Source organism: Lepisosteus oculatus, chromosome 1, assembly GCF_040954835.1.
Source record: "Lepisosteus oculatus isolate fLepOcu1 chromosome 1, fLepOcu1.hap2, whole genome shotgun sequence".
Classification (NCBI taxonomy): Eukaryota; Metazoa; Chordata; class Actinopteri; order Semionotiformes; family Lepisosteidae; genus Lepisosteus; species Lepisosteus oculatus.
The window spans coordinates 77,426,090-77,453,943 of record NC_090696.1 but is presented as its reverse complement, the minus strand read 5'-3'; the positions used below and the strand labels follow the sequence as shown (position 1 = coordinate 77,453,943).

Below are 27,854 nucleotides of genomic sequence, written 5' to 3'. Positions count from 1 at the left end.
CAAATAGCGCCATGTGAATTTATACCCTTGTCGTAAAAGTATAGTGCTTGTGTCCATCTCTGGAAATAGTCTCAGTTATTTTGAGGAGAAGAACTGAAGAGTTAAAATAGTTTTGACTTGATTGGTTATATTGACACCTTTTCTTTGTCTAAATGCAGATGAGTACAGGTTAAGTTCAATGTTTACTTTTGGAAAGGTAAACAGCAGCATCACCACTATCCCTGCCTAGTTTCCCAGTGAGATGCTGTATTTGACTTTTCTGTGCACAGGGTATCATGTTGCAGCCTCGCTAATGGGCTCTTCAGTTGGCTGCCAGGAACATGCTGAATGGTGCAGCTCACCGAGCTGAAGTACACACAGCTGTGAAAAGCACATGGCTTTATGATTAGGGCTGAAAATGAGTCTCAAAATGAAGGTTGAGATCCAAAATGAAGATGTTTTATGTAACAGGAAACCCAAAAGCAATCTGCTTTTCCCAGATCCAGAGCATTAATCAAAAATTCAACAGAAATGGTTGTATTCAGTACTCATAGTACCCCAAATAATTATCAGCACCTGAAAAGTATAACGAAACACAGATACAGAAACAGATAAATTGATGAGAATTTCAGGAATGAAGTTTAAAGTGCCCTTAGCATTCAGTCAGCTCCAGTTTGTGCATTTTTGCCATGAGCTGTTGAATTTATGCTGCTTATGCAAATGAAAGGAACCCAGAATGTGACTTTGTCAAAGGCGAGCTGGAACTAGTCCAAAGAAGCATTGGGCACAAGGTGGGATACACCCTGGGTGGGATGCCAGTCTATTGCAGGGCACACACAGGCACAAACATTCAGAGACTCACACCTTGGCTTATTTTCCCAAAGGCTAATAAAACTTCCAGTATGTGTGGACTGTGGAAGGAAACTGAAGGAAACCCATGTAAACACGGGGAGAACATACAAACACTACACAGACAGCACCCCAGGTACTGTCCTGAACCCTGAACCTAATGCTTGTAGGCAGCAATGCTAAACACTGTGCTGCCCCTTCCTGTCAGTGAATTATTTTCAACAGATACGTTTCCTATTTATGTGATTGCTGGGAAATGCTCATTCTTTCTATTAAAAAAATCTTCTGATCCATCCCTGGGTTCCTACCCTACAAGATGGCTTAAACTACCATGAGAAAGTAGGTGCTGCTGACTCAAATCCACACTCATTTCTTTGCAAGGAATTCACATGCTGGCATCAAGAGCAGGAAATGTACACACAACATGCACGCGGGAGCCTTCTGTACCTCATGAAAATGTAAGCAAGAGGAACACATCTGGAACTCATCTTCATACATCCAGATGACTATGTGGAATGTTAACCATTTTAATGGCTGTTCAGAGCCATTTTAAACATAACAACAACAAAGCCACAAACTCCCAGTTGTTACACTTAGATATAAGAAAGGCTCTCCTAGTGTATACATTAAGGAAATATGAAAACATTTTAAATACTTTTTCCAGACGCAGGAGGAAACACATTCTGAATAATATTCTACCACTTTTGTTCTTACCTAATGTTCCAATTTCAATTAAATATAGGAATTAGGGGGTAGGAATTAGACATACCGCAGCCAACAGTATAAAAAACATCTCTGTTGACTTAGATGACTCAGATATAGGAATCTGCGTCTAACACTTCATGCAACAGAAAAAACACGTTAGGATATAATTTATTGCTAGACAGTTACTGTAAGTAGATATGAAGTTAAACACCATCAAGCATATTACAAGCTATAAATACCTTGGTAATCTCTGACCTACATGTTACCAACAGGATAGAAGAGCTTATCCATAATTATCATAATCCATGACATTGCATTAGTCATGAGTGATTGGAGTTTCTGTTGCTTTCAACTGTACTCTTAACTTCAAAGACATCTGTCACTCCAGTACCTGGTTCTTTGAGCCTAACACCTGAAGTTTACAGTTCTGACCAGAGTGATCGTAAACCACACCCATGGCTTTAATCAGCCACATCCATAAAATAATTATCTAGATAAAGTTGCTGAATGTGGATCCCTTAAGACATTATTGTTCAGCTCGTCGGTGTGATTTAAAAGAGGATAATTAAATTAAAACATTCCAGAGCTGGGAGATCAGCTTACATACATACAGTATTCAGACTAGGTGTCAAATGCAATGAAGCAACGAGGTGCTTGTAACACCAGACCTGTAACATAAATATTAGTAGGACCAGCAGACCCACAGAAAAGTGCAGAACAGAATCCCAGAGCTGACCAACAACACCAGCCAGGGCAGAGTCTGCATCACAGGAAACCACCCAGCGTCTTCTTGTATATGGAAGCTCACAGGCTTTGTGCCAACCCAAAGCAGCAGTTAAACTTCGCCTTAGAGGTCACTGCTTGTGTTCCTGTGGCCTGGAGCTGGCTTTAATTGTGGGGACCTAATGAAAGAGGCTTCCAGCACCACCACGAAGCAAACACCCACACATTCGCTTCCCCGGATGTGAGCAATCCAAACATGTTGGTTACAGCCTCTCCGTGACCCGAAAGCGAGAGCGAGGTTTCGACCGGGTGTAACCGCAAGGTCAGAAACCCAGACCTCATGCTTTGCAAACTGCGACATTAGCAGTCATGGTGTTCCTGTATCTATTCAGTCGCACAGCGTTCATTCAAAGCCACGTGTTAACAATGTCAAGAACTTGGAAAATTAGGGATTACAAATTAATTGTTGAATTAATGTTTGCTACTTGGCAACCTAAGGTACCATGACTCAGAACTGTGCACCACTGGCGAATTATGACAGTGCCTATTGTTTCAAAGCACATTAAACTCCTCCCTGTTATTTTTGGCATCTGTAACAGTCTGTTAATTTCCTATTTCAAATAGTTTTGTTACAGACGTTTAAGTAGGGAGTTGCGTCAGCATGTGTAGACTGCAAAGGAACAGGTGAGGGTTTAATCCTGCTGGAAGGAAAAGAAAAGAGACACAGTGTTTCAGCTGTGGAGCCTTCTCCAGGTGTGGAAGGTTGAAGAAGGCTCCACAGCCGAAACGTTGGGTCTCTTTTCTTTTCCTTTCAGCATGGGATAAGCCTTTATCTGTAGTTTTGTTACATGTAGTTTCACATATAAAGCATTTGGAAACTGTGTGAATGCTCTCAGAATGGCACTTTGTGAATTAACTGTTAATTATGCTAACATATGTGTCACTATTTGAGAGCTGCACGCAGTTTTTCCTTTTCATCGGAACTGACCTAATTATTTTCTTGAAGAATTACTAAAGAAATGAAAAAAATGTAAAAGAAATTAAAAAGTCATTATTATGTTTAGAATTTCTATTAAATGACACATGTATAGAGATAGCTGTTGTGTGTAACTATGTATGTTAATTCTTCTAGGTATCTATATACATTTCACTTTTTATATTGCATGTTGTTTAATTCAAACTCCAAAGGTTGTCTCTTATTAGTGATACTATAAATAAACATTCTGATATAATGTTTATTAGGGCCCAGTAAAATACATTTAAATGCAAATTAAAATTGTTAACTGTTGTCAGCTGTACATAGTTCTTATGGGGTCTTGGAATTCTATACAATTCACTTAGTAAAATAGATGCTTGCATTGCTAGATAAACACAATTGGAAATGCTTGAGCTCCATTATGTTTCTATAGCGCACTTTTCTAAAATCTCAACAATCAAATTTAATGGAAACAGTTATTGAGGAAATGCTTGAGCTCCATTATGTTTCTATAGCGCACTTTTCTAAAATCTCAACAATCAAATTTAATGGAAACAGTTATTGTTTTTAACTGCAATGTTATTGAAAAACATATTTGTTTTTATTTTTCTTGTTTCTCCAAAAAGGTGACATTCTATATAAATTAAGCACTTTTTAAATATGGCCATTTTGCAGCACACAATATTGTAAAGTATAAATGGTGATAAATCACTAGAATTAACTGATTACAGCAAAAAACATTCAAAACATTTTGCGACTGAAATATATACAAAAACACAGGGTTGTTTAATGATGGTCTACACACACTGTTTCATTGTCCACTTTTCCTGACAGCTTTATGTATCTGAGACAGTAAGTCATTAAAATATTGGCCAACACGTGTACGTGGTCTGAAAACATCACAGAAGGTGACAGTCATAACCCTGCCAAGCGAGGCTTTTGCTGCCCAGTTCCTCAACTCATCAAGTCTTGGTCTTGGGGACACAGACGCGAACCCATGTCTCACCACCACCATCGGCAACCAGAGAAGACGATGGGTGTGCTGGTGAAGAGTTCCTACTCTTCCTACAAACCCTTACCGGATTCCTCTATTTGGTGGTGATCTTGAGATCTGGTCTTTCTATCTACCTGGTAGAAACTGACATACCTAAATATTCATAAGGAATGATTTCAAATAAACACCAGGCTCTGTTTCAAGATCTGCAGCTCAATAACTATGCATATATTTGCATTTTGCTTAATTGCACAAAAAAGTGATGATCACATGTGATTGGGTCTTTGAGAACTCCATCATTTAAGTGGCAGAGGAAAGAAAAAAATGGCATTAGCAGTGATGATACAAAAACGAAATTAGTCATGACTTCTAAATATACAGCACAGTGTTTACAGACTTCAGGGATTCCAATGAACTATACAATAGCCACAGTCTTTGTGGAAAAATGTCTCTAATGGCTCTTCCACAGGTGGAAATGCATGCTCTTGAGAAAATGCCCACAAACATTATCGAAACCTCATTGCTGTGGTGAATATTCATCTGAAATGACTTTAAAAGGTCTAAATTTCAACAATTTCAAGTACTCTATATGTCAGCAATGGCCTCAAGGTATACATACAAATGTGACTAAAATAACCTTTCAATCAAAATAATTGCTTATATTTTGGACAATAAAGGATTTAATCAGACATTTTTACTCCCCAGGAGTAAAAGTATTGCAGTCAGTGGAACATTACATCCTCCATGTTTCATTATTCTGCACTACAGTACTCCAAATCTGCAACCCCACATCTCATGTGATGGGATGAAATGCAGATTTGAATGTGACATCATTTCATCCTCTATGATCAATGAACCATGTGGTTTGGCAAGTAAAACATGAAAATCAGGCAGACGTGACTAGCAGAACACTGGCATGTCAACAGACTAGACCTGACTGGATTACAAAAGACATTCGGCCTGTTTAGTGTATATGGTCACTATTAGCTAATTAGCTAATTGATTTGAAGTTCTCATCCTGTTGTTTCTTGAAAGAAGAAGTAAATCTGCCAGCCATATGGCTGTGTAGCTTGTTTCATACTCCCACAATGCTTTGGATGAAGAAATGCCTGCTGTCATCCTTTTTAAAAACACTTCCACTAAGGTTCCATTTGTGTCCTCTGGTTTGTTTCCGTGTTCAAATTAAGTCCCACGAAGGCACCAAATAACATTATTGCTACATTATGTTAAGTTATATTAACGTTACATTGTTGCTAGCCAATATTTTTCAGAAGACATTATAAATACATTAATTAATACATTTTTTCCACTGCATTTTCTAGTGTTGTTGCTAGTTATTTGATAAAGTTCTACCGATAAAATCAGAAAAGACACATACTATAGATCGCCCAGAATCGTGTTCTTGTCACGGTGAACTGCTTTATCTTTTATCAGCTCTGAAACTATTGGCACATAAATGCATCTTCCCTTGCTGAATGATTTAACTTTCTGCATTATGCAATTTTGTCACCATTTACATATCTCAACAAAAAAATATTTTATTGGTAATACTTAAAAAAGATCCCGAAATTTTAACAATATTTGCTTTCTGTTATGATATGGCAGATAAACTAAAATGTAGCAGTTACTTTAGAGCAAACAATCCCATGACATGTAAATGTGTAATCCTAAATTAAAAACTTAATTTATTGCACAAAAAGCCAGTTAACAAAACAAACAATAGGTTAACAAAACAATTAATCAAGGCAGAAGCTAATTGGAAAGTGGCACAAGGAATAATATTTGCATCTAAATATGCACGACACTAATTTGTCAGCTGGGTCTATTCTGAAACTGTGCCAGAGGAAATACCAGAAACCATTGGCTTCAGTCAGAAGTTAACAGTACACTACAATCTAATTCCTGAGACATGTAGCTTGGCAATTTCAAAGGGCATTTCTTCATTTTGAACATCAATTAAGTTTGACCTTTTCTCTTCTGTAAAAGACTAGAAAAATCCCACCCGAGTGTTTTTTTGTTTAATATTTCATAACAAAATGGATGCATATGTTACAGGTCGGTCAGAAATTTTAAGTGCAGTTGACCTCAGTCCTTCTCCAGCTTTATGACATGTTTGGGATTTTCAGGTCATTTCATTCCTGCAGCTGCAATGCAGTTTAAAATGCCTTCCTTTTTACTGCTCATTAGAGACAAACATCCGAAAAAGTATTATATAAACATAAGCCTGTAAGCTTCTCCATTTAAACAATCACAGTACATGCAGCTTTGCTGTCTGTCCTGACAATATTTTGAAGTTCATGTTTTTTTTAAACAGGCAAATGATAATAATACTACTACAATAAAGACAGAAAAGGCAAAAGGGGTGAGGGTGATGATTGTTTTCTACAGTAACCATTTTCTATAGGCTAGTACAGATCCTTTATATGCCCTTCTTGAATAGGTGAGTGATAATGACACAGCAGTTTTCCCTGTGATTTTGTCAAATTTCACAATTACACAAGGAAACCGTTGTTCATAGCTTGAAATTGCAACAGCTAGATGCTTTTTTTCACAATTTCACAATGAAAGATTAAGCTTATCCTGCGGATAATATTCAAAATACTCACTGTAGGGCATAAGACATAATGACCTTAATGAACCTGCCTTATCATTTAGATCTGCATCATTACGGTCTAGCATCTAACTCCTATTTTATCTGAATCACTTTTACAGAATAGGTGTTTAAACGTTTCTTCCCACACTAAAAACATACTAACCATAGTCAAATGTATTTTACAGATGGAATTGTGCAGAAAGAAAGCCATATTCCCTCACCTGCAAGTCGTTTTTCTCTGGTATTCTTATTAAGGAGATCCAAGGCTCTAGTAGTGGAGTATCTGATGTGATCACTAAACGATCTTTGCAGCAGTAGCTTCACAGACTGAGACATACTGCAGCACAATTTTGTCAAAGACAAGTACAAAGAAAGGCGATTTGCATGACTGCGATCTTTCTGTGTTGCAGCTTCTATGCTTCTCTTTTGCTTCTTGGTCTCACTGTGCTGTACATGTTTTCTTAAAAAAGGCTGGTTTGCTTAATAAAGATTGTTTGTTTAGGTTTTGCCTGACTGCAGTTAGCACTGCAGTGGACACCACTCCACAGCTACATCCTCTGATATGGATGGTTGCCAGACTCAGCAGTGCAGTTACATCTGGAAGTGCTTACTAGCACAGAGAATGCATGAGTAGGCTCTTTATTGCAGGTTTAAAGGAGACTTTTCATATCGTCGCTCTAAGATGCGATGCTAAGGAAAGAGTTTACACAGGCTCAGTTAATCAGTTGGAATTAAAATGATGAAGTTCATTTAAGAATGTACACTTGCACGATTAAGCTCTTACAAATAATCATGGGTGGCCTAAGGTCACTGCAGCTCATTCTGTCCCATAAGCTTTAAAGCTGTTTACGTCGGTTCTCTCTGCAAGGGAAACACCATTTTCTTTGAAAGGCTTTGCAAATGCAGTAATGACCATAAAAGAAGTATTACTTTCCATGCCGAAACAAATTTGGTAAAGATTAAAATGCTTTTCAAAGTGCAGTATGTATATATTATATATATATCCGATAATGACTCATTATTTGACACTTTGTACCAATTAGGATCTTAATTTTTTATTATCTTAATAGTAAACAAATTATTTGTAAAATATTTCCAAAACCTGTGTTTTTACCTTTTGAAATAGGATTACAGAAGCACAGAAGGGCATGTGTCCAGGTTGCAGCAGAGCATTGATCATATAAATCCTGCACTGTAGTGCATGTCATCAGCAATCACGCAGTGCAGGAGGGTGTGTAAATGTAATCAGTAATGACAGTAATGTTTTGGATTCAACGGCATAGCTGTAGTACTCAAATCTCTGCAGGTAAACTTCAGTTTTGTGTTCTATTAATTGTATTGATGAAGGTGCAGTCTTAACCGACTGTGACAGCATAATCATTTCATTGAAAAATCAACCACACAAGGGTGGTAAGTGACTTCGATTGTCATTGATTGTTATGTTGATCAAGCAGTCCTGCAGAGCTAATGGAAAAAATCCTTGTAGACAATAAAAGGAAATTGTGAATGTAAATGAGCACTGGCTTGTACAGAGGGAATCTGAGTCAGTAAAGGGCGTGTTCTCTCTGCTGTAACATGACCTCATGCACCGGCTGGATCTTTTGAGCTATTTCAATTGGGAGAAAGCCCTGTGGACAAGTTTAGTCTGCTGGACACAATACTGTACGTCAACATACTTCTGAAACAAAGCTAGGAAAGAGTCACAGAATATTGATTAATAATATTGATTGTTCTCTTATGGGTGACACTGTTTGGGGGACAGCTTGGCTGTGTCATTCTGTACCCATGACATGACAGGGCTGCAGGGGTGGGGAACAAGCTGCCCAGCCATGCCGATGAAGCCGATACTCTGGCTCCTCTCAGTACACTGCTGGATGAGCTCCTCCAGTCAGGACAGGAGGTGCTTCTTTACACAGACAGTGGTGAGGTTTTGGAACAAGCTGCCCGGCCATGCTGTTAAAGCCGATAATCTGGCTTCTCTCCAGACACAGCTGGATGAGATACTGGAATCATGTAATTCCTAACAACCTAACAGGACAGATGGGCTGCATGGCTCCTCTACCTGTCACCTTTCACATGCTCTCATGTAGCGTAGATAATTAACCTCTTACATCATGTTCTATCTTACTGCCCCCGACAGGATCATGCGGAGAAGAGGCCCCTCGTGAAAATTTACTGGTAAAGGTACAAAGTTGCTATTTTGCTTCACTTTTCTAAAAACTGTTGTGCCGCTGGTCCCATCTTGGCTGGGCTCATCATGGCACAGATCGGACAGCTGCTTGGTGATTAAAGTGGAGAAGCCAGTGTCTGCTGCTGGGAGAGTCCTGTCTATTCATTCCTTTACTGTCTCCGTGGCTCTAAATAGTACCCAAAGCAGGTGGAAAGACTATATAGTGGGGATAGCCTGTCTGCTGTCTGTGTTAGGGCTCGGTCAGCTGGCCTGTTTAGAGTCTTAGAAGCATGTCGTCCGTGCCATGGAGAGCTGGGGATTCATTCACATCCTCTCGCAGAGTGGAGAGAGCAGATGGAGAGTCTGGCTTTTATTGAGGGGTAATTAATTTAACTACTTAATAATTGTTTTAGTATTATTTTACTTCATATTTTTTTAAAAAAACGTAATAATTTAAATTATTAAGTCATTAATTATGATTAACAAGGCGGGGTGGGAAAATGATGAAGATGTAGAAAGTTTTCACACTTATGCGCTACTATAATCTAACTGTAGAGCACATTCTGAACTGCATATAAGATGTTTAGTAGCTTGAGTATATTCTTAGGTTTCTATCAGTGTGCCCAGCTGTGTTTATCTGCTGCAGAGTTGATCTGAATCTGGCCCTAAAGTCTTTTATTTCAATCTAGATTCTTTAACAGCCTTTCTGTGGGACAAAGATGAAAAACAATGAGCAATAAAGAGCATGTTTTACAGCCTCCTAGGTAGTCTATTATAGATAAGCTTTACTTCCTCAAACATTATAGATTTATTGTCTCTCAATTGACTTGTTGCTTTAGCTTTTACATACTCCTGTGAAAGTGTCACTCCACTTTAGAAGAAAGTGACACATGACACACCAAACCCACCTTGAACCACCATCACAGTTTAAATTATTCTTAAAAAATGAAATGCTTTTTATATTAAAACTGTATTCTGTAATGTTGTTTTACATGTGAAATAATAGGCCACTCAGAGTTTAAACAATGCAATGTAATTTGCACCACTTAGTTTTAAGCCATGATCAGCCTCATACAGAAATGCATGAAATAAACTGAATCACACAGAAAACTCTCTCCTACTTTGCAGATGGTTAAGCAAATGTAGTGCTCGGTCGATGTATTTATACTTTATAAAAAGGCAAATTGTTTGTTTTCGTCGTACTGGAGTAATTGGTGAGAATTTCCTGACTTGAATTTTCTTTTGTGTTCAACATTTCCTGAGCTAAGCATTTGCCCCCTGCTGCAGACTCCCCGAGGACTAAAACCAGCCCTTCTGTCGAGATCTCAGAGAGCTGGAAAGGGGAAACCCAAGGAGATCAGGACAGACTGGACACTCTTTATGGCACGCTGCATTGCCGCACAGCCTACCTCAGGAAACCTGGCTGGATCCCAGTACAAGTGAAAAGATACTGCAAGACTAGAATGTTACAGTTTGTAATCATAAGAAAACTCAGTAGTCACTGTCATAAAGAGCATGTGTGCTTTTTCTTTAGAATGACCTTTGGCACTTATCATTATGCTACGCACTCTCAAAAATCCTTCCTATCGAGACACACTAAAAAACAAATAGGAGAATGTCACATATTACATCACAATTAATTTAATAATAATATCGTTATTATCTGTTTTTTTTTTACGTTTATTTTTCTTTCTGAATTACGTTCCACTGTAGTGGTTCAATATTTATGACGTAAGATATGGTCCTGTACTGTGTCCTGTGATGCACTGGTGTCCTCTCTGGGGTGTGGTCCTGTCCTGTGTCCTGTGATGGACTGGTGTCTTGTCTGGGGTGTGGTCCTTTCCTGTGTCCTGTGATGGACAGCCCTAGCTCTAAGGATAAAGAGGTTACCTAAAATGGATGGATGATTTGGACGATACTGTATTATGCCATCTTAAAAAAGCAGTAATACCCATCATACTGTGTTCACCTGAAGATGAACACAAAGTTAAGTTGGCATCCTGTTGTTTTTGCAGAAAGCAGAGGAATGAGTTTTAGAATAATGCAAACTCAAACATCATCTCTCCATTTATCTTCCTGCTGCTCTCTGCACTGGAATACAGGGAACAACCTTTTCTCTAAGCCTGTGGGATAATAAGTCACAGAGGAAGTCCGAAGGTAAGGAAGGAGAAAGACCAGTGGGCATTGTGAGTGTCAGGAATGCTTTCTGAAAAAACTGGAGGGACTGCTCTGCTGTCCAGTAGGAGTCAGGAGGACTTAAACCAAGACAAATAAACGTAGAGTACACTAAGAAGGCTCAAGTCTCAAGGATTTAATTAAATTGGTTAATGAAAGCCCCCAGTGGAATTAAGTGCTTTCAGCTATAAAAACAAACAGAAATTTGAACATGCCTAGTCATCAAATTTGTTTCTTTTTTCAAAAGTACAAAACAGTCACAGTGAATTATTTTCAATTCCTTTGTGCAAACCAAAATAGAGTGATTTCCCTAACGACAGTAATGATATAAAATCTTTCTGGAATGGAGCACCGGAGAGGCAGGTTCTGGGGAGTCAGTGAGTCTCCTTCAACCAGGCACAGACCCGTGACCCTGTGTAAGTTTCAGTAATCGCAGTCTTTATTGTGTTTGCGTGAAGAAAATTAATTAAGCCACTCCGCAACAGTAACAGCAAAGGCGCGAACACAAGAGTGTAACCTGAATAATGGGACAAAGCTTTCAGACCTCAAACGTAGCTGGATGTCAGAAAAACAGGCCATGTTTTCCCATGAACCTGCTAATCTTGCAGCTGTATCAGTGGCTGGGGGTGCAGGGGTGCACAGAGGGAGTCAAGTTACAGGGGTTGGTGTGAAACAGTCAAGAGTCTGGAGCAGTCTTTGTGACACTAGGCTTCAGCTGTGCAAACTCATCCCTGAGTAAATTTTAAACGGAACAGGTAATGAGGGATGAAATAATCTTTTTGTGATTAAACAACTGCTTATTCCATTTTTCTGAGACACACACCTCCAGATCAATGCCTGGATGAGGAAAGAACGAAGCAGCGTTTCTGTCTGTATCAGGGGACACGTAGGGCAATCATAACAGGGCCTCCTGCATCACTTTCTAGCACACAGGCATCATATCAGTCTCGCCCTTTCAGCAGAAACTGCAGGAGATCATGTCCTGGCTCGAAAGCACTGTTACACAGTCATCCACCGAGGGCTGCTGTTGTTAGTAGACTGAATTACTGGGATAATGAACAGGAAGACAAGGTGCCATTCTATTGTCTCTGCAGTCATCAGACCTCCTGTCCCTGGAGACATGGTCTTTCAGGAGATTCCAGGCCCAAGGTTTACTGCTGCAAGCTTGCAACTTAAATGAGCTTAGGCATTCGATGACACTGCCCTGTCTCATCTTATAAAGCAGGGTGTTGCAGCGTGCTGGCAATCTGATTAATGACTGTGTAATGAATCTGATAACCTGTGTCATTTTGAGCAGGCAGTTCCAATGCTTGAAATTGTTCTTCAACTATTTTTCATTTAAGTAAATGGTTACGCTGTCCCTTGGTGATCCCAGCTGCATCACAAATATTACTGCGTGAGACATGTTTGTCTGAGGGTCCAGCCTCCACAGTGCACTGTGTGATTTGTGACTTGACAGGTATATTCCCGAGTGCCAAAGCTTTTGCTAGGAGGGGAGGACCGATGTCCAGTGGAGTCCAAGGAAGAGCTGCAGACAGGACGTGTAAAACGGGGCCGTGCTAAAATGTTCCAGATGTGAAATTCCTGTTAATGAATCACAGGAACCAGATAGGCAGGCGAGCTGCAGGCAAGCATACTCTCTTTTACATTCACTTTGAATCCAAGTTGAAACCTTTTTGGTTTGTCTGAACATTCGTCAATGACGCTGTCTTGGCAGTTTTCTTTGTCATTTCAACTGGATCCACATTTCTCAATGTGTGTTGTGCTCTCCTGTGCCTCGTTCACCGGCGTTATTTGAAATGGTCTCAGATCCTGAAAGGGTCTCCAAGCCGCTGGAAGGCTGCCCTTGTTGTACTGTGTTTATAAATTCCCACTGTGCTATTTTTAGACCGGGCAGACCTTCAGCTGAGAAATGAGCTGCAACCCTCCCATGCAATCTGATTTGTTTTCATTCATGTTTTTGGAAAAGGACACTTCCTTGTCTCATAGTTAACAGTTACACACTGGTACTGACCCAAGAAAATGTTTAAGTAATCTATTGTTCCAAAAACTCTAGCCATCTTTCGGGCTGACACTTGCCTTAACTTTTTCTCTAAGCAAAGTCTGGAACCGTATTTCTTTGAAGTGGAAACAAGACACATTTTGCTAGGCCAGGGGCACTTCGGCGTCAGTTTGGCAGAGATGTTTTAGCTTGTTAAACAATTTATTACAAAGGACTCTAAAACATTACAAACACCGATCACTCTTGGATTTTCTTTCCATTTGGGGAAGTTCATGATAAAATTGTATATTTCATTTGCAGTTATATTACTCAGTTGATTACGCTGATTACAATTTAATTTCTATAAAGAAGACAGCAAGTGCATCGAGTTTTTCACAATTATTGTGGGCATTACTATGTTTGAAGTGCAAAATGTAACTTAATCACCATGGAGACTACTTATATTAACATCAAAGTCCTTTCTGTTGGTTCCTTGTTTAGGTCTGCAGCCACTCATCTAACGCAGAGCTTTCCAAGGGGAATCGCTCTCTTCCAAATATGTCTCATTTTGCTGAATTACAAATGATGTATGAACGTTTTATTAAAGTGGTGAGCTTTTAAATCAAAACTGAAATTATTAAACTAAACATTTTTATAGGGAAAGAAGTTGAATGTCAGCAGAAACCGCAAAAATAATCCAAAACTAAAATATGTTGATTGCGTAAATATTCACTCCCCTGAGTCAATACTTGGTGGAACCATGTTTGGCAAAAGTGTCAACTGTGAGTGTTTTGTGGATACGTTTCTAACAACTTCACACACTGGGATGGTGCAATTTTCTGTTTTCTCCATTGCAAACTTGCTAAAGCTCTGCATATAAATAAATGCATTTCTGGTCTTTGTCTTTGGAGCTTTATTAATACTACATTTAATATACCTGGTTTCTGCCTAGTTTTCAATATTGGTGCACCTCAGTTGTCATTGCTGACCTCATTATCCACTCTGCTTTTTTATCTGTAAATTAAATAGGTTTAGTCACAATATCACAGTATCCATATAAACCAGGAAATGCTCCTGATGAAAATCTGTGTGGAACTCTGTACTGTACAAGACGTTATCCTACAAAATCTTTAACTTCAGAAAATGTTAGATGCACAATGCACGTGGCTAATGTGAACCCACATTTTACTTATCTCTGAATCTGGCCACAGTCGTACTGTATATTCAGATTTGTTTGATGTAAAGATTGATTTTTATATTTCTGTGTAAAAGCAATGCAAAGATTTCTGAAGATGCTACGAACCACAGATAAACTGATGACGTCCTACAGTATAACTTCATATACTATCTTGACGGCTTTTTCCATGTATACTAATTGAATGAAAGATAAAACCCAACGAAAGTCCTAACAAATTAATTAAAGGGCCACCAGTGGTTATCCAGTACTGCAAACCATTTGTCTTGGGTTTCTGGAAAAACACAAAGACAGTGCTTCTTACTGAGCAGACAGGTACAGTAGATTCCTTACTGGGATTAGAAATTCACCACATCCTAATCATAACAGCAACTCAGAGTCAATATACAGCTACAGTTAATGTTTACGCATTAACATCACACCAGTTTTCACAAAATTTTGCCATATGTTCTCAAAATAGGTCAAAGTTAGCAACGGTTGTGTTCTATAATTTGTTGTTGCTAGGCAGCCAGGTATCTCTGGGTCTAATTAAGATTAGTACAGCACACTCCAGCCTTACAGGCATGACTATGTAGCAAATACCTGAGGCTGCTGGAAAACCACAAGAGTATTTAACATAATGGAGACACTGGCTTCTATCTCTGTGTGTGTTGGGAAGGGCACTCACTTGAAAGAATGGAGCACAGTGATCCAAGCCATGCGGTCTCTGTGCAAGTCAGCTCTAGCTCAAAAACTAAAGCCCACAAGCTACAAGCTGACCATACGAGCGAGAGAGAGGGGGAATTAAGTCAAGCCAATTAAGCCTGATGATGGTGTGTGTACAGTGAAATGCAGCCAGGCCACGGACAGATAATTCAGAATTCTTTACAGAAGCACATTTGAGAACTGTTTGTGAAAATGAGGAAGGGATGAGCAATGAACACAACAGAAAATGTGAAAAACACGTGAGGAACAGTGAAGTTTTACATGCATCAGACACATCGGGGAGAACAGGGGAGAAACTCAAAAACACAGCCCAGCTGCATGTTGTTATTCTATGGGAAAGTTTCTGGGCACTGATAGACACTAACAATTGCTGCAATTCACGGGAATGCATTTCAAAACAGAAGCCAGTGGGCAAAAAATCCCAGAGACCTGCTTGCATTTTGTACATCCGGAATGTTAATATTTGTTTTAATATGACATGATAAATATGTCAGTTATCCAGCTTTGTTGTCAAGGTTGATAAAATTGCTAGGTAGCTGTTGCTTAGCAAGCGATGAACAGATAACAGCCCAAGGACTTATCTTGAGTGCACAGAGCAGGTCTGCTGAAAAGTGGGAAATCAACATCAGGATTGGAGGAGAGTAGCTATACCCCTATAGATATGGTATCGTTCCTGGTTCTGGTCACAGCTTTGGTGAGGGGACAGCTGGGAGTGCTGTCCCCTCACCAAATGTCTTATTTATACCTGGACAAGCAGATGCCAGGTCACAGTGATTTTCTGAAGCGCAGATGTACTGTGCCTTTTGAAGTTTGATGACATGATTAAACACAGCTTGAGCTCAATACATTGCTCATGAGCTCACTTTCACAAAAGCCTCATGTTCGTAGTGGAACTGACAAGGTACTAATGTGGCAAAGAAATGTTGACCGGCATAGACGTTTCTTATGGATAAAATGGCTGAGCACCTTTTGTATATACTGTGTCCTTTTACACACACATACAGAGTACTGGTACAATCCCTTTACTAAGTGCACCAAGATTTTCATCACAGAATGTCAGTTGCCTCATTTATCCACACATTTCGAACTGCTTGTTATGTTGTATGAAAGAAAATATAGAACTTTTTTTGAAGAGGCGTACAATTCATATTTGATAGCATAACATTTTATCAGACCCTTAAACTGGGTTTAATATAATGAGAAATATGATATTTCATAATAGAAAATCTACAGAAAGCTTGTATGAGCTTTGTTTAGGTACAGACCACTCCATTTATGAAGGCCTAAACACCAGGACAATGGTGTGCTGATAATGATAGCAAAAGAACCAAATACAGTATGAATACATTAGGATAATAACAAATTCTATCAACAACATACAATTAATGTCTTGGTGTCTGCTGTGACATTTATTCAGACACATGGTGCACTAGTCCTTACTGAAAATATAACTGGTGTTTTACCTTGACTGCTTGTGGATTTCTAAAGAATATTTTCATTTGGGATCGTTAAGATTTGCGTTGATCATACTCCTTCCTTCTTTTTTCCACAGTGGGCAGCTCTGCAGTGACAGAAGGTTCCTGTATTCCTGGACAGCAGTCAGGAAATGACAAGCGTGTTTGTCAGGTCACAGTGTTAATATCCTGAAACACTTTAGTGACAGGAGTGCTTTCATCTTCCATGCAAGTGAAAGGCCTGGCCTCTCAGGTGCAGGTGAATGCAACCAAGAGCTCATTGTTCCGGGGCCTGTTAGCCAGGCCTGGAGAAGTCCGGAGGAATGCGAACAGGCATGACTGATCACACATCAAAGAGATCTGTGCTGCGGGAAAGGAATAGGAAAAAGGCCCAGGGTTCAGATAAGGTACTGCATTCACCGTAGTGCCTGAGAGCTCCGGGGCTGCTAATTGACTTCAGTGTAATTAATTTTACTTTCCACGTTCCGCTCGTACTAGAATTCAATGGCGAATTCTAATCGTGCTTGTTCGTCAAAGAAAACACCATTGTACTCTCACCACAATGACTGAGTCATACAGCAGAAAGGGATGTTCATTACAGGAGACCAGTGATTTTTTTCTACCTACAGCTGCTGACTGTTTCAGTGCACTCCATGCAGCCAACACAGTTTCACAGTTATCAGCCCTGTGGCAAGACTCACATTAGACACCTTTGCTTGAGGCCAAACTGTAATTCTGCTCCTGTCAACAGATTACAGGCAATTGATTGACCACAGTATTGAAGGAATATATGGGCAACAAGAGTACAGTAGTGCCGATACATGTCCAGAGCATTTGTTGGATTTAGCTTGGAAAAGAGAATGTATTTTTCATCTTCTTAAAAACTTAAAAGTTAAATACATGAACTAAACAGTTTCATTATATTTAAAACACCATGTAGATAAGCTTAGTTTTTACTTCCAAAAATTCCTCTTAAATTTAAAAGTGAAATATATATCCAGAAAAGCAAACAAAAAAAGACAGCTTAAAAAAGGACTTTACAAGCTTCTTGTGTATGCACATGTATCAACCTGAAGATGCCGAATCATTCAACTTTAAATCACAGATTAATTCAGATAAAAGGCTTTTCCTAGGCATGGTATCTAAGTACTGCAGTATCTATGGTACTCTTTGAATGCAGATGTTGAGATAAGGGAAGACTTTGATGTTACTAAGAAGATTATTCCACATTTTTGAGGCAGGGTCCAAGACTGTTTTATACCCTGTAGACCAAGCAGGTTTGGAGTTGTTAAGGTTTACTGTGTTTGCTTTGAACTGTATTTATGTATTCACTTAGATTCTAAGGAAATGTGGTGAATTTCAACCCTCCCACTGTTTTTTACAAGCAGTAGGACATTAGACTTGCACCAGGATAAGTGATAATTTCCTGCTGATTTGACTAATCTCATTGTATAACCATGATTAATAATATATTAAAATATGAAGCACACTGACAACATTTGAGAGCTATTAGTGGCATTAAGAAATGCTTTGGGAAGCAGAAGAACGTGCATGTACTGTATATTGCAGTGTTTTCGCACTTTCAGTCTGCCTGTGACTGAGAGGGTAAATATTCTGGAACTGGCAAATTGATGGCGGCTGCTCACTAACATCTGCCTTTAACGCCGAAAATAATAGGATGGATGTCTGATCAGCATATGTCTTTCAACCCAGCATGAGACATACAGGATGTCTTGTATGTAGAAAGCATTCAAGGAGACGTGTAATTAAGAGTGAAAACCGAAAGTCTCCAGCTGATTCATCAAACTGGGACTTTGATGCCCCTTGTGTGCAGATACATCAGCCTGTATCTGTAGGAGCTTTAAACTTTGCCCTGCTGTGATCCATTAGTTTTTAAGGTTGGTCTGACTCTCTGACCTGCTTCCCAACTTTTCGACACTAAAGACATGTCAGTAGGCAAGAGGGAATCTTTTTACTGCCAGAAACAACAGCCCATTTCAGTCTGAGCAGGAAATCTCCTGGAGATTTCCTTTCATTTTATTTTAAGACCTTCATGAAGGAACAGTGAAGGTTCAAACAATTAAAAACAGCTGCCAGTTTTGGAGGTTAAGTTAAAAAAATATATTTAAAATTTACAAGTCTTACATGATTGGAATTTAAGCTTGTGAGAGAGTAATTTTCTTGAACCTGATATTGGAGAATTACTGAAGATTTTTTAAAGATGTCTGTTTCATGCTACAAACATTTTTTTTTTTCAAATGGGTTTAGAAGATTACAGGTTTCTTAATTATAGGGGCTGAATGATTGTGTAACAAAAACAAGGACTGAGGGTTATCAAGAGGCAACGGAGAACAACTTTCTGATATTTTCAATAAACTCAACTACAGTAGCAAGATTCAGAATGGATGCGTTTATACTGGGTATGTGGCCCAGCTGTGTTGGCCTTGCCTGAGTTGCAGTACAAAGCCGATTGTGCACACTGAATGGTGGAGTGTGTGAGGCAGATCCTGGTGACAGGATAGGTGCTGCTCAGGAGTGGAAGGTTCAGCAGAAGCTAAACAGGGTTTATCTGTGATTTTCAGATGAGTGTTTTCTAGAGTTCCTTACTGCTCAGGCATTTGAAGTTTATCTAAACATGCATCGGTCCCTGTGCTTTATCAGCTATGCTGTTAAGGGCATTGTGGCCCCTCAAGGCAGACGACCTGCCCCCTGAATGCATGCCCTGCCCTTTGACCTCTGCATACAGTATTTAGAAACTGCTGTATTTATGTTCAGACACCAGTCAACGGAAGATAAACATCTGACAACCGCACGTCTGGAATAATGTTTAAATACCTAAAAATGATATTATCTGATTTCTAAAAATATTTTTAGAACTTAAACTTGTTTCATACAATCTACACAAATCCATAATTGTTTTCTTAATTCGATGCAGTAATTTCTTTGAGTTGCCCTTTTTTTGCTTAGACATTTTAATGCATATTCTCTACTATGAACTAAACTATAAGCCATTTACAATTTTTAGAAATCCTCACATTAATATAGACATCTATGTGGTATAATTCGTGCTAGACTTTGAAAATGTGCATCTCTGAAGCCCAGAGTTCATAACCCCTGGAAACAAACAGATAGCTCGTAATGATTAACCTGGGGCAGCAATGCTTCATGGAAATAGTCTCTGTTATTTCCCTAGTGTTCATTACAAAATGAAATCTGAGCTTTTTTCCTCGCACTGCACATGCTCACCTACTTCCTGCCTACAGTATCACTAAAGCTTTATGTGTATATGTTGGATTTTCCACATCAGGGTATATTTATAACCAGCATCAAACTGATATTTGCACAAAATCTGCAAAGCAGTAATAGGCAAAATGATGCTAAACCCGAGGCATTGCCCTCTCAGCACTTTGCATTCATTTTAGTGTCCACAAAAAATAAACAGTTAAGTTTAGGGATCGAAGTATGATTACATCTTCAAGACACTGTAGGTTGATTTAAATTGTCTGAACTCACCAGCTTTCTCCTTCTCTGAAATTGCAGGCATTATCTACAAGAAAGAAGGAAAAAATAGCTGTAAAACAGTCTTTCATGATGACTCCGTATTTCATTGATAATAATCATCACTATGAAATTCATTTTGTGTGCTTTGTTTGCATCAAAGTATGCTTGACAATAGGCAGGTGACTGCAATTTCAATTATTGGTCAACAGCGAAATGCAGTGTTGTGAAATACACGTAGTATCATACTGCAATTTTTGAATTACTGACCTCACAGTCACCTACGTTCTTTTCACATTACTTAAGTGTTAGTCAGTGTTATGTTTGTTTAGTATTTTCATAGGAAACAGGCAAAGAACATTTTTTGCAAAACACCATTATAGATTAAACAAGGGAATTCTTCAAAGGTTCAGCTATATACCCAGAACTGTTCCATCATGGAATTCATTGTCTCATTGTCTATGGATATTATAGTGCAGGCTGTGCAAAAGCATCGGATTTCACTCAATGGTACCTTTTTTTACAATTCAAGTATAACGCGGTGTTATCAAGGAAACATTTTAATTTTACGTTTTGCATCTCCCTTAAAACAGATGATATGATTGCATTATAATCCGAAAGAACGTTTCTTCTCTACATTACAGGCATTGGAAACACACACTTCAAGCCTTACATTTTGTTTGTTCAGTGAATAAGACATTTCAGATGTTTACAAGTTTGGCGCTCACCAATGCTGTGTTTGTTCCAGTAAAAACTATAAATTCAATTTCTGAACTTTCACTGCAACTGTTTTGTTTCATCCTTCTCATCAGAATAATTTCATGCTATTAAACATATCTAACTGACTCTCACACCCTCATCACCATGGAACTAAATTTAGTTAACCCACTGCCGAAAATGATAAGTGATATTTTATAGTCTGATGTCTTAGAGTTGTGATTGAGTGATGTTGTTTTGTATCATGGTATCGTAGTGTTGTTGTATTGTACCTATGTCGTATCTGTTATATGTTTATGAGCTCTTGATGTGCAAGATGAGTTCCCTTTGGGGCAATTGAGGATAATTAAATTAATTCCATTCCTGTTTTGTGTTTTTTTCTTGAGTCTGTAAAGAGAATAACTGACCTCAGCTCTTGGCACAAACATGTCTCATTTATTCCTTAGCCTTGGAAACATTCAAAAGCAATGATAAAAAATATCAGAAAGCATTTTTCACATATTTCCTCTCCTAAAAATGTATGTTTAACTCTTGGCAATGTTGACTGAGCCTGAGCTGATTAATTTTTGGATTTAATAATGCTTTATTATAGGTATGCACAGACATAATTCTGATAACTGTAAGAAAATACTGGAAAAAATGTTATAATGTAGATGTCAAAGGTATTTAGGTATACATTTATTAAACATTAATACACTATAGCTTTGCCTGTCAAGTTTCTTTAAAATAGTAAAAAATCACTTAAAATATATTGCATCTTTTTGGAACTTGACAATGTATTTTGCCTCAGAATGTCTTGAACAATTTTAACCTGTTTTTTAAAATATTATTCTGGAATCATAAGGTTAAAACAACATACCTCTTTTCTATTACTTTTTAAAATAAAGTTTGATAAATGAAAGACATCACAAATATTTAACAATCAGTTATTGTTCGCAATTTTCTTAGATTTACACTGGCGTTTTCATTGAGATTTGCAGAGAGTTGTAAATAAAATCTCTGGTTTCAGAATTGTATTGATAATTCAGTTTAATTTGCAGTTTAGTCTTGTGTGCATCAATACAAGACGCTTTATGGCTGTGTTGTGAAGTGAAAGTCAGGCATACTGTATGTGATTTTTATATCCATATTACACAGCACGAAAGAAAAAGCACTCATTCTGAATAACTGTAGGAAGTCTTCCATGACTGCACACATAAACATTTGAATAATGTCTGAAGTTCATAAAGCACTGACAGATGTCCGTACTCGCTGGTTTTGAACAGGTTTGAATCCATATGGATCATCAACCTGTGGCAACGCCTGAAAGATCCCACATCTTAGGCAAACCTGAGTGACGTAAAGGCAGCAGTTGAACAAGGGGCTCACTTCACCTGACACACTTGAGCGCACTGTGGAATTGAACTGCATGCCCGTGAAACGCAATGGAATGTAGAAAGGACAAGAGATTGGAAAAGCAGTTTGATCCAATTATTAATGATAATGTGCATCCAAATTTGGAGCATCTCACTTAAAGAGCTCAAACCATGTGGAACAGAAGGATAAATATCTCTCTTCTCTTGTCAAGACCTAGGTGGCTATAGACTTCATTCAAAATCTGGACACTTTGGCCACACTGATTTCAGATATCGCTTAGCCTGCTTTTAACTGCTCGACAATAAAAAAGTGCACATGCAACGTAGCTGAGGACTTCCTGCATGCTTAATACCAATGCTGAGCATAGGGTACAAGACTCTACAGAACGGGAGAACATATCCTTTCGTGTAGTCCTCTCCATAGTTCAGATCCCCCCCAAAAAATATTGGGGGTTAAAAATATTGGTGTGACTGTGTCAAGACTACTAACATACAGATGTTGGTCAGAACTGGGAGAGATTCTGTTTTTCCCATGACTAGACTATTGATCCCATTTCCTTAATGATTACTGTTGTGTAACAGGAATTCAAGACATCCTGTTGCAAGGTGAAATAAAAAAAAACTTTTGTGAAAAGAAAAAAATATATATTTACTAATAAAGCGGTTAAAGTAGATTGAAAGTAAAGTCCACAGGGAGTGCTGGGGCTTTCTTTGACACTTGACATTAGGCTCAACAGCTGACCTCAACCTCTGACCTGGATTTAATCCACAGGCGCTGGCTAAGATTAGGCAAACACCCACATAGCATTCGAAATTCCGAAGAAATGTGAACTGCCAGTATTTGCAACTTGTTGAGAGTCACTTTTAAACAAAGCAAAGGATTCACAACAACACTAAATCTTTAACGGCGCTGCACAGTGTCTCCATGAAGGCCTGGAATGCCCTGTTTTCAAAACACCTAGACTTTAAACACAGGGACTTCTTTGAATGCAAGATAAAAGCGGAATTTTAATGATATGATTCAAGACAACAATCTGTGCTGAGAAGTTTATAGATTGTAAATTTTGCCATTGTCTTTAAGACCCATTGAGGTGCTTAACTGCCGTTTAGGACAATTCTCTGGCACACAGGTCAACCGAAGGCCAAGAACACAACGCAGATTTTGAAAAACCCAGGACAGATGTGCAGTGAAATGAGTCACAAGTTAAAACGCAGACAAGTCTGTATGAATCTCAATTGGTGCAGTTGGATCTAAAGTAAAATTTAGCAGAAGCAATACATAGTTTAGTCTGAAGGCAAACTATCAGGCTGCCATTGTATGGTAAGTGATACTGTAGACACATAAGAACTTCAGAAAGGATTCATACTAGAGGAGGCAGTTTGGCTCATGTGGCCTGTTCGGGAGCTGGTGGCTCACTGATCTCAGGATCTCATCCAGGAATCGCCCACAGAAACATGGCTGAACAGTCCACACTCCCACCACACTTTGGGCACAGACGTGTCTCCTATTCTAAACGCACTTCAACGCAGTTTTCACTTGTGTCTGCTGGATCATGTTTCAATGCTCACGCCGAAGAATGTCATTCTGAGTTGATTTAAACTCATTTCGTCTTTCCTGTTCAAGACTAGCAGGGTTCAGCTCCTTCAGCCTGTCAGTGTAGGACACTACAGTACCTCAGACCCCTGACTGTATCTCTCTGCTCTTCTCTGGACTGATTCCTGAGCAGCAGTATCTTTCTGTAGCAGTGCCATAATTGTACACAATATTTTTTTTAAAAATCTAGTTATAGCTATATCTGTAATGAGAGCATGGAGGCTTAAAAATAGTAATTTAAGTAAAAGCTTTTTGCCTGCAGCTTAAATTACTATGGTGCCAGGTAGCCACAGCCAGAGACCAGGAAAAGAAGCTGTTGTCTATGTGCAAATATATAGTCAATCTGAACTTTATCTACTGCTCATCGTTGGACTCACAATATACAGTACTCAATAGCTACTGAAGGTTGTGATGTATTTTTAATCAAAAATGATCAAGTTTTTCACCTGTGTTTAATGGCACAAACTGAATTTATCCTGTTCTAGCTGACAGAAGCTTGAGCTTTAAACTTAAAGCGCTACCAAAGCATTATTCATGTACCTACAAAAATACTAGAATCGTCTGTGCTAATCTGCATTGTCCTGATTGAAAGACAGCATGACTTCACTGGCAGAGCAAATTAAGCACATTATAATAGGTCTGTTAATGAGGATTATCACCGCAGGGAAATGTGAATTTGAATTGTCAGGAATAGTCTCTCTTCAGATTCAAATGCCATAGTATTTTTCCTTTTCACTTCTTGGATCTTTCTCAATAGAAATAAACATCAGTTTCGGCGAAAACCTTTATCTTCACAGTGAAACGAATGCAGCATCGGAGTGGTTCCTTGATTTGTGAGGTGTGTTCCCATTTATGTAAATGCTATTGTTTTTTTCTGATATACAGGTGATTTTACCAGTAAATCTAACCTCGATAATACTAAATTAAACTAAATTAAAAGTATGCAAAAATGTGATGAGCATGAAGAATGTAAATCTCCTAAAATACCTGAGCATACTTTGTGTGATCAGGAGATAAAATGTTGTCTTGGTCCCAATCTGTCTGTCTCTACTATTTCACAATACCATAAAAGCACACTCAGTCCCCAGCAGTTTTATCTTAACAGTGCACTCCTCCATAACAGCAGGTTAAGGTAAAAAAAAAAGATAGCAGTGATGTTAGATTTTCTGTAGCTGCAATTTTGAACAAAACTGTGCTTGATGTACAGTGCAGTACAATTCAATAACGTCTGTCTAGGACTAGATGTATTCACTAGTGACTAACTGATTAAATCTGTCCCAGTTTTGCCAAAAAACAGCAGTGCAGAAAGCAAACTTTTGACTCCAGGGGTGCATTTCTTAGCAATGTTGCATAAATCGTGTTTCTTTCAGTATCTATTGAGCTGGTAAACAAAAGTCATGCGGGAAAAAATTAGATGCGGTGTTAGTCAGACACGACTGATCGGTTTTCCATGGAACTGTAGGAAATCGCAGCGTCTAGGGCATTGAGGGTGCCTTTGGGATCGATGAACCTGCACATAAACAAAGTGAAGTGACCTGCTGGACCAGTGGGTGACGCTCTATCAGCTGGAATTTCCAGACCACCTCCCAGGAAAGGTGAGACTCGACTGTGGGAAGGGTAGTCCTTTGGTTCAGACATTCGTTTTTTTATAAATGTATTCTTTATGAGCTGTCAGGGAAATTGATCCAGATATTTCAGATACACAGGGTAGCATTTTACAGTATATTGTCATTTCTAAAGCATGTGCCTGCTTGAACCTTAATCACATAACGGTACATTTAGTTTTGGTACAGATTCTGGACAATTAATTAACATCTCATTGACCAGCTTTCAATTTAAACTTAATTATAATTAAATACATTAAAATGCAATATACTTGTTCTTCTCCCAAAACGTAATGAAACATACATTAAAGAGGACCATAAGAGCAGGAGAGTATTCAGGCAGATTAAAGCTACATGAATTTAATTCATTCAGAATTGTAATTATTCAGCGGAAACAATAAGATAACTAAATAATTAATCTGTTGGTAATATTTAGCCTGAGTCATGTACTAAACATTACAGCAAAGTGAAAACCTGTTGTTACTTGATATGCCCTGAAATATTTCAATTTTGAAAATAGAGACTGTATTGCATGAGGAGTCTTGGTGCTATCACAGTTATATTCTATAACGAGTCGGGTGGCGCAATAATTCGAATATAACCATAGGATTGCAAACAATGTCAAAAAGTCTCTTACTGGGGATATGGATAAAAGGAATTTATTCCCTTTATTAAAGGTACCAAAATAAATAAATAAGTAGATATATAAAGACTATATATTGTATCAAAGGACCATATAGTAACAATAAAAACCACTGCCATGCTACCAAGATGTACTGTACAGTAGTATAGCTCTACAGCATGTCATTGTACGTGACCTCATCCCTTTGTAAGACATGTGTCATTGTTTCCTGAGGTGGAGCTGTGTGTTACAGAAGATAAAGTTTAAGCCTTCGGCTATCTTGCATTCTTTTACCCCAGATGAATGTCTGTAACACACAGACGTTCACACCACGATCACAAAAGCAGCAGAAAACATACTGTACATGCATCTTCCCAGACTATCCATTTTTTTAAGCCCTCAGTGATAAAAACAGATCTAAGGCCCCATACAGTAGGCTGGTGTCTCCCCTGCCAGGCTCGCAAATTCCCTGGGCCAGCACAGGCTCCATTACTGAGTGACAGGCATGGGGCTGTTGGTATGCCCCCAAATTCTGGTTCCTCTCGGCCAGTCAGCAACTATCAGCACAGTACACAAATGGCCTCTGACTCCTGAGTTCTAGGGCTCAGTCTCTGCACCGATCTTAGACCTTTTTCTGTTCTTATTCATTTTCGTCTGTGTCTGTGTATGCAGTTGGACATTGGTACTGCTTAACAGGAACTGAGTATCAGGATGTAATATTGGCGCCCCAAGAAATTGTCACCATACAGCACACAGAATGCTTGAGTCAATGCTAGATATGGTTTCCTTACAATTAAGATTTTTGTCCATTTTTGTGCAAGCACAGCCTGAACATGTCATTGCATAGTGTCATTCCAAAGGAATAATTCAATCATGTCCTGGATATTCCCGAAAAAGAGGTTATTGGATTTCTGTGTGTTCGTCTTTCACAGAGGAGACCTTTCTTGCTCAGGCATGATGAGAAAAAGGGACTAATTTGAACAGTGCAATGTTTTTATTATTCTTGCCAACACAAATAATTCCAAGCCTTACAAAACTTATCACAGAATCTGAAATGACAGTGTAATACACTTCTAATCATGCTTTTGTTCTGCTGTTATTTAAGAGGGAAGTATCGAAAATAATTCTTCTGTCAGGTCCCCCCCAGTATGTTTGAATATACAGTGCATATGGAAAGCAGAGACTGTACACATTTCTGATGTGTGTGGGAAAATATTTTAATGTACTGTTCTCATGTCACTTCTTTTCCACCTCTTAATGGACTCCATGTGCTGCAGGAAGTGATTTAACATGTTGGCCATGAAGCGAACAGATGGGATTTTCCTCCTGTGCCAGATGGGCTCGCCGTACCTACAGTATGAGGCAGTTTCTGTGACCAAAGTATAAGAATCCCAGAACATGCAATATCCTCTCGATGTGTCCTGAAGTTTTTCATCGAGGCCGGGAAAGGCCCGAATGAGATACTCGAATCACTTAGCCGCAGAGATCGATGTTTTATGCTGCGTATAAAAAAAATCCTACCAATGCTACAGCGCCAGCACCCACATTAGGCCGAGCACTGGACTCAAACAGTGACTTAGGGAAAAAACAAAGTGGCTGGAGTTTTTAACATTGGCCACAGAATGCGCTGCTCATGGAGAGAAGCAGGGCAGTACCATGGCAGTCTGTGTAACTGCACTTTGCTGCACGATAAGTACCTGGAGTATCTCACCTTCACACTCACAACTCCAATACAGTAGACAGTGTTCTGGGACTGGGAGATTGCTGAACCACAGGCAAAGTCAGAAGAATTTAAAGATAATAACCTTGTACAGTGTTCGCCACTGTTATTTTCATCAAAAGCAAATGAACTGCATTGTGTTACAGAAGGGGACACAGACCATTAAGTATCTTTTGCAGACATCTGAAAGGATCCTGAATGTTTAACGGCACTCTTGAACTGGATTAAAGACTTGCTAAACTGTC

At 38.8% G+C, this 27,854-nt stretch overlaps 1 protein-coding gene across 3 annotated transcripts in view; it reads right to left on the bottom strand.

Moving 5' to 3' along the window:
- dlc1 (DLC1 Rho GTPase activating protein) overlaps positions 1–27,854 on the bottom strand; it is a 103,697-nt gene that overhangs the window by 48,709 nt on the left and 27,134 nt on the right. For 2 of the 3 annotated variants that reach the window (XM_015345793.2, XM_015345794.2), the window contains exon 5: positions 20,013–20,046. In XM_015345793.2, coding sequence (XP_015201279.2) covers positions 20,013–20,046 — 34 coding nt within the window. Of the gene's footprint in view, positions 1–7,040; positions 7,432–20,012; positions 20,047–27,854 lie in introns of those variants that run through there. The other variant, XM_006629984.3, reaches the window with a different exon arrangement.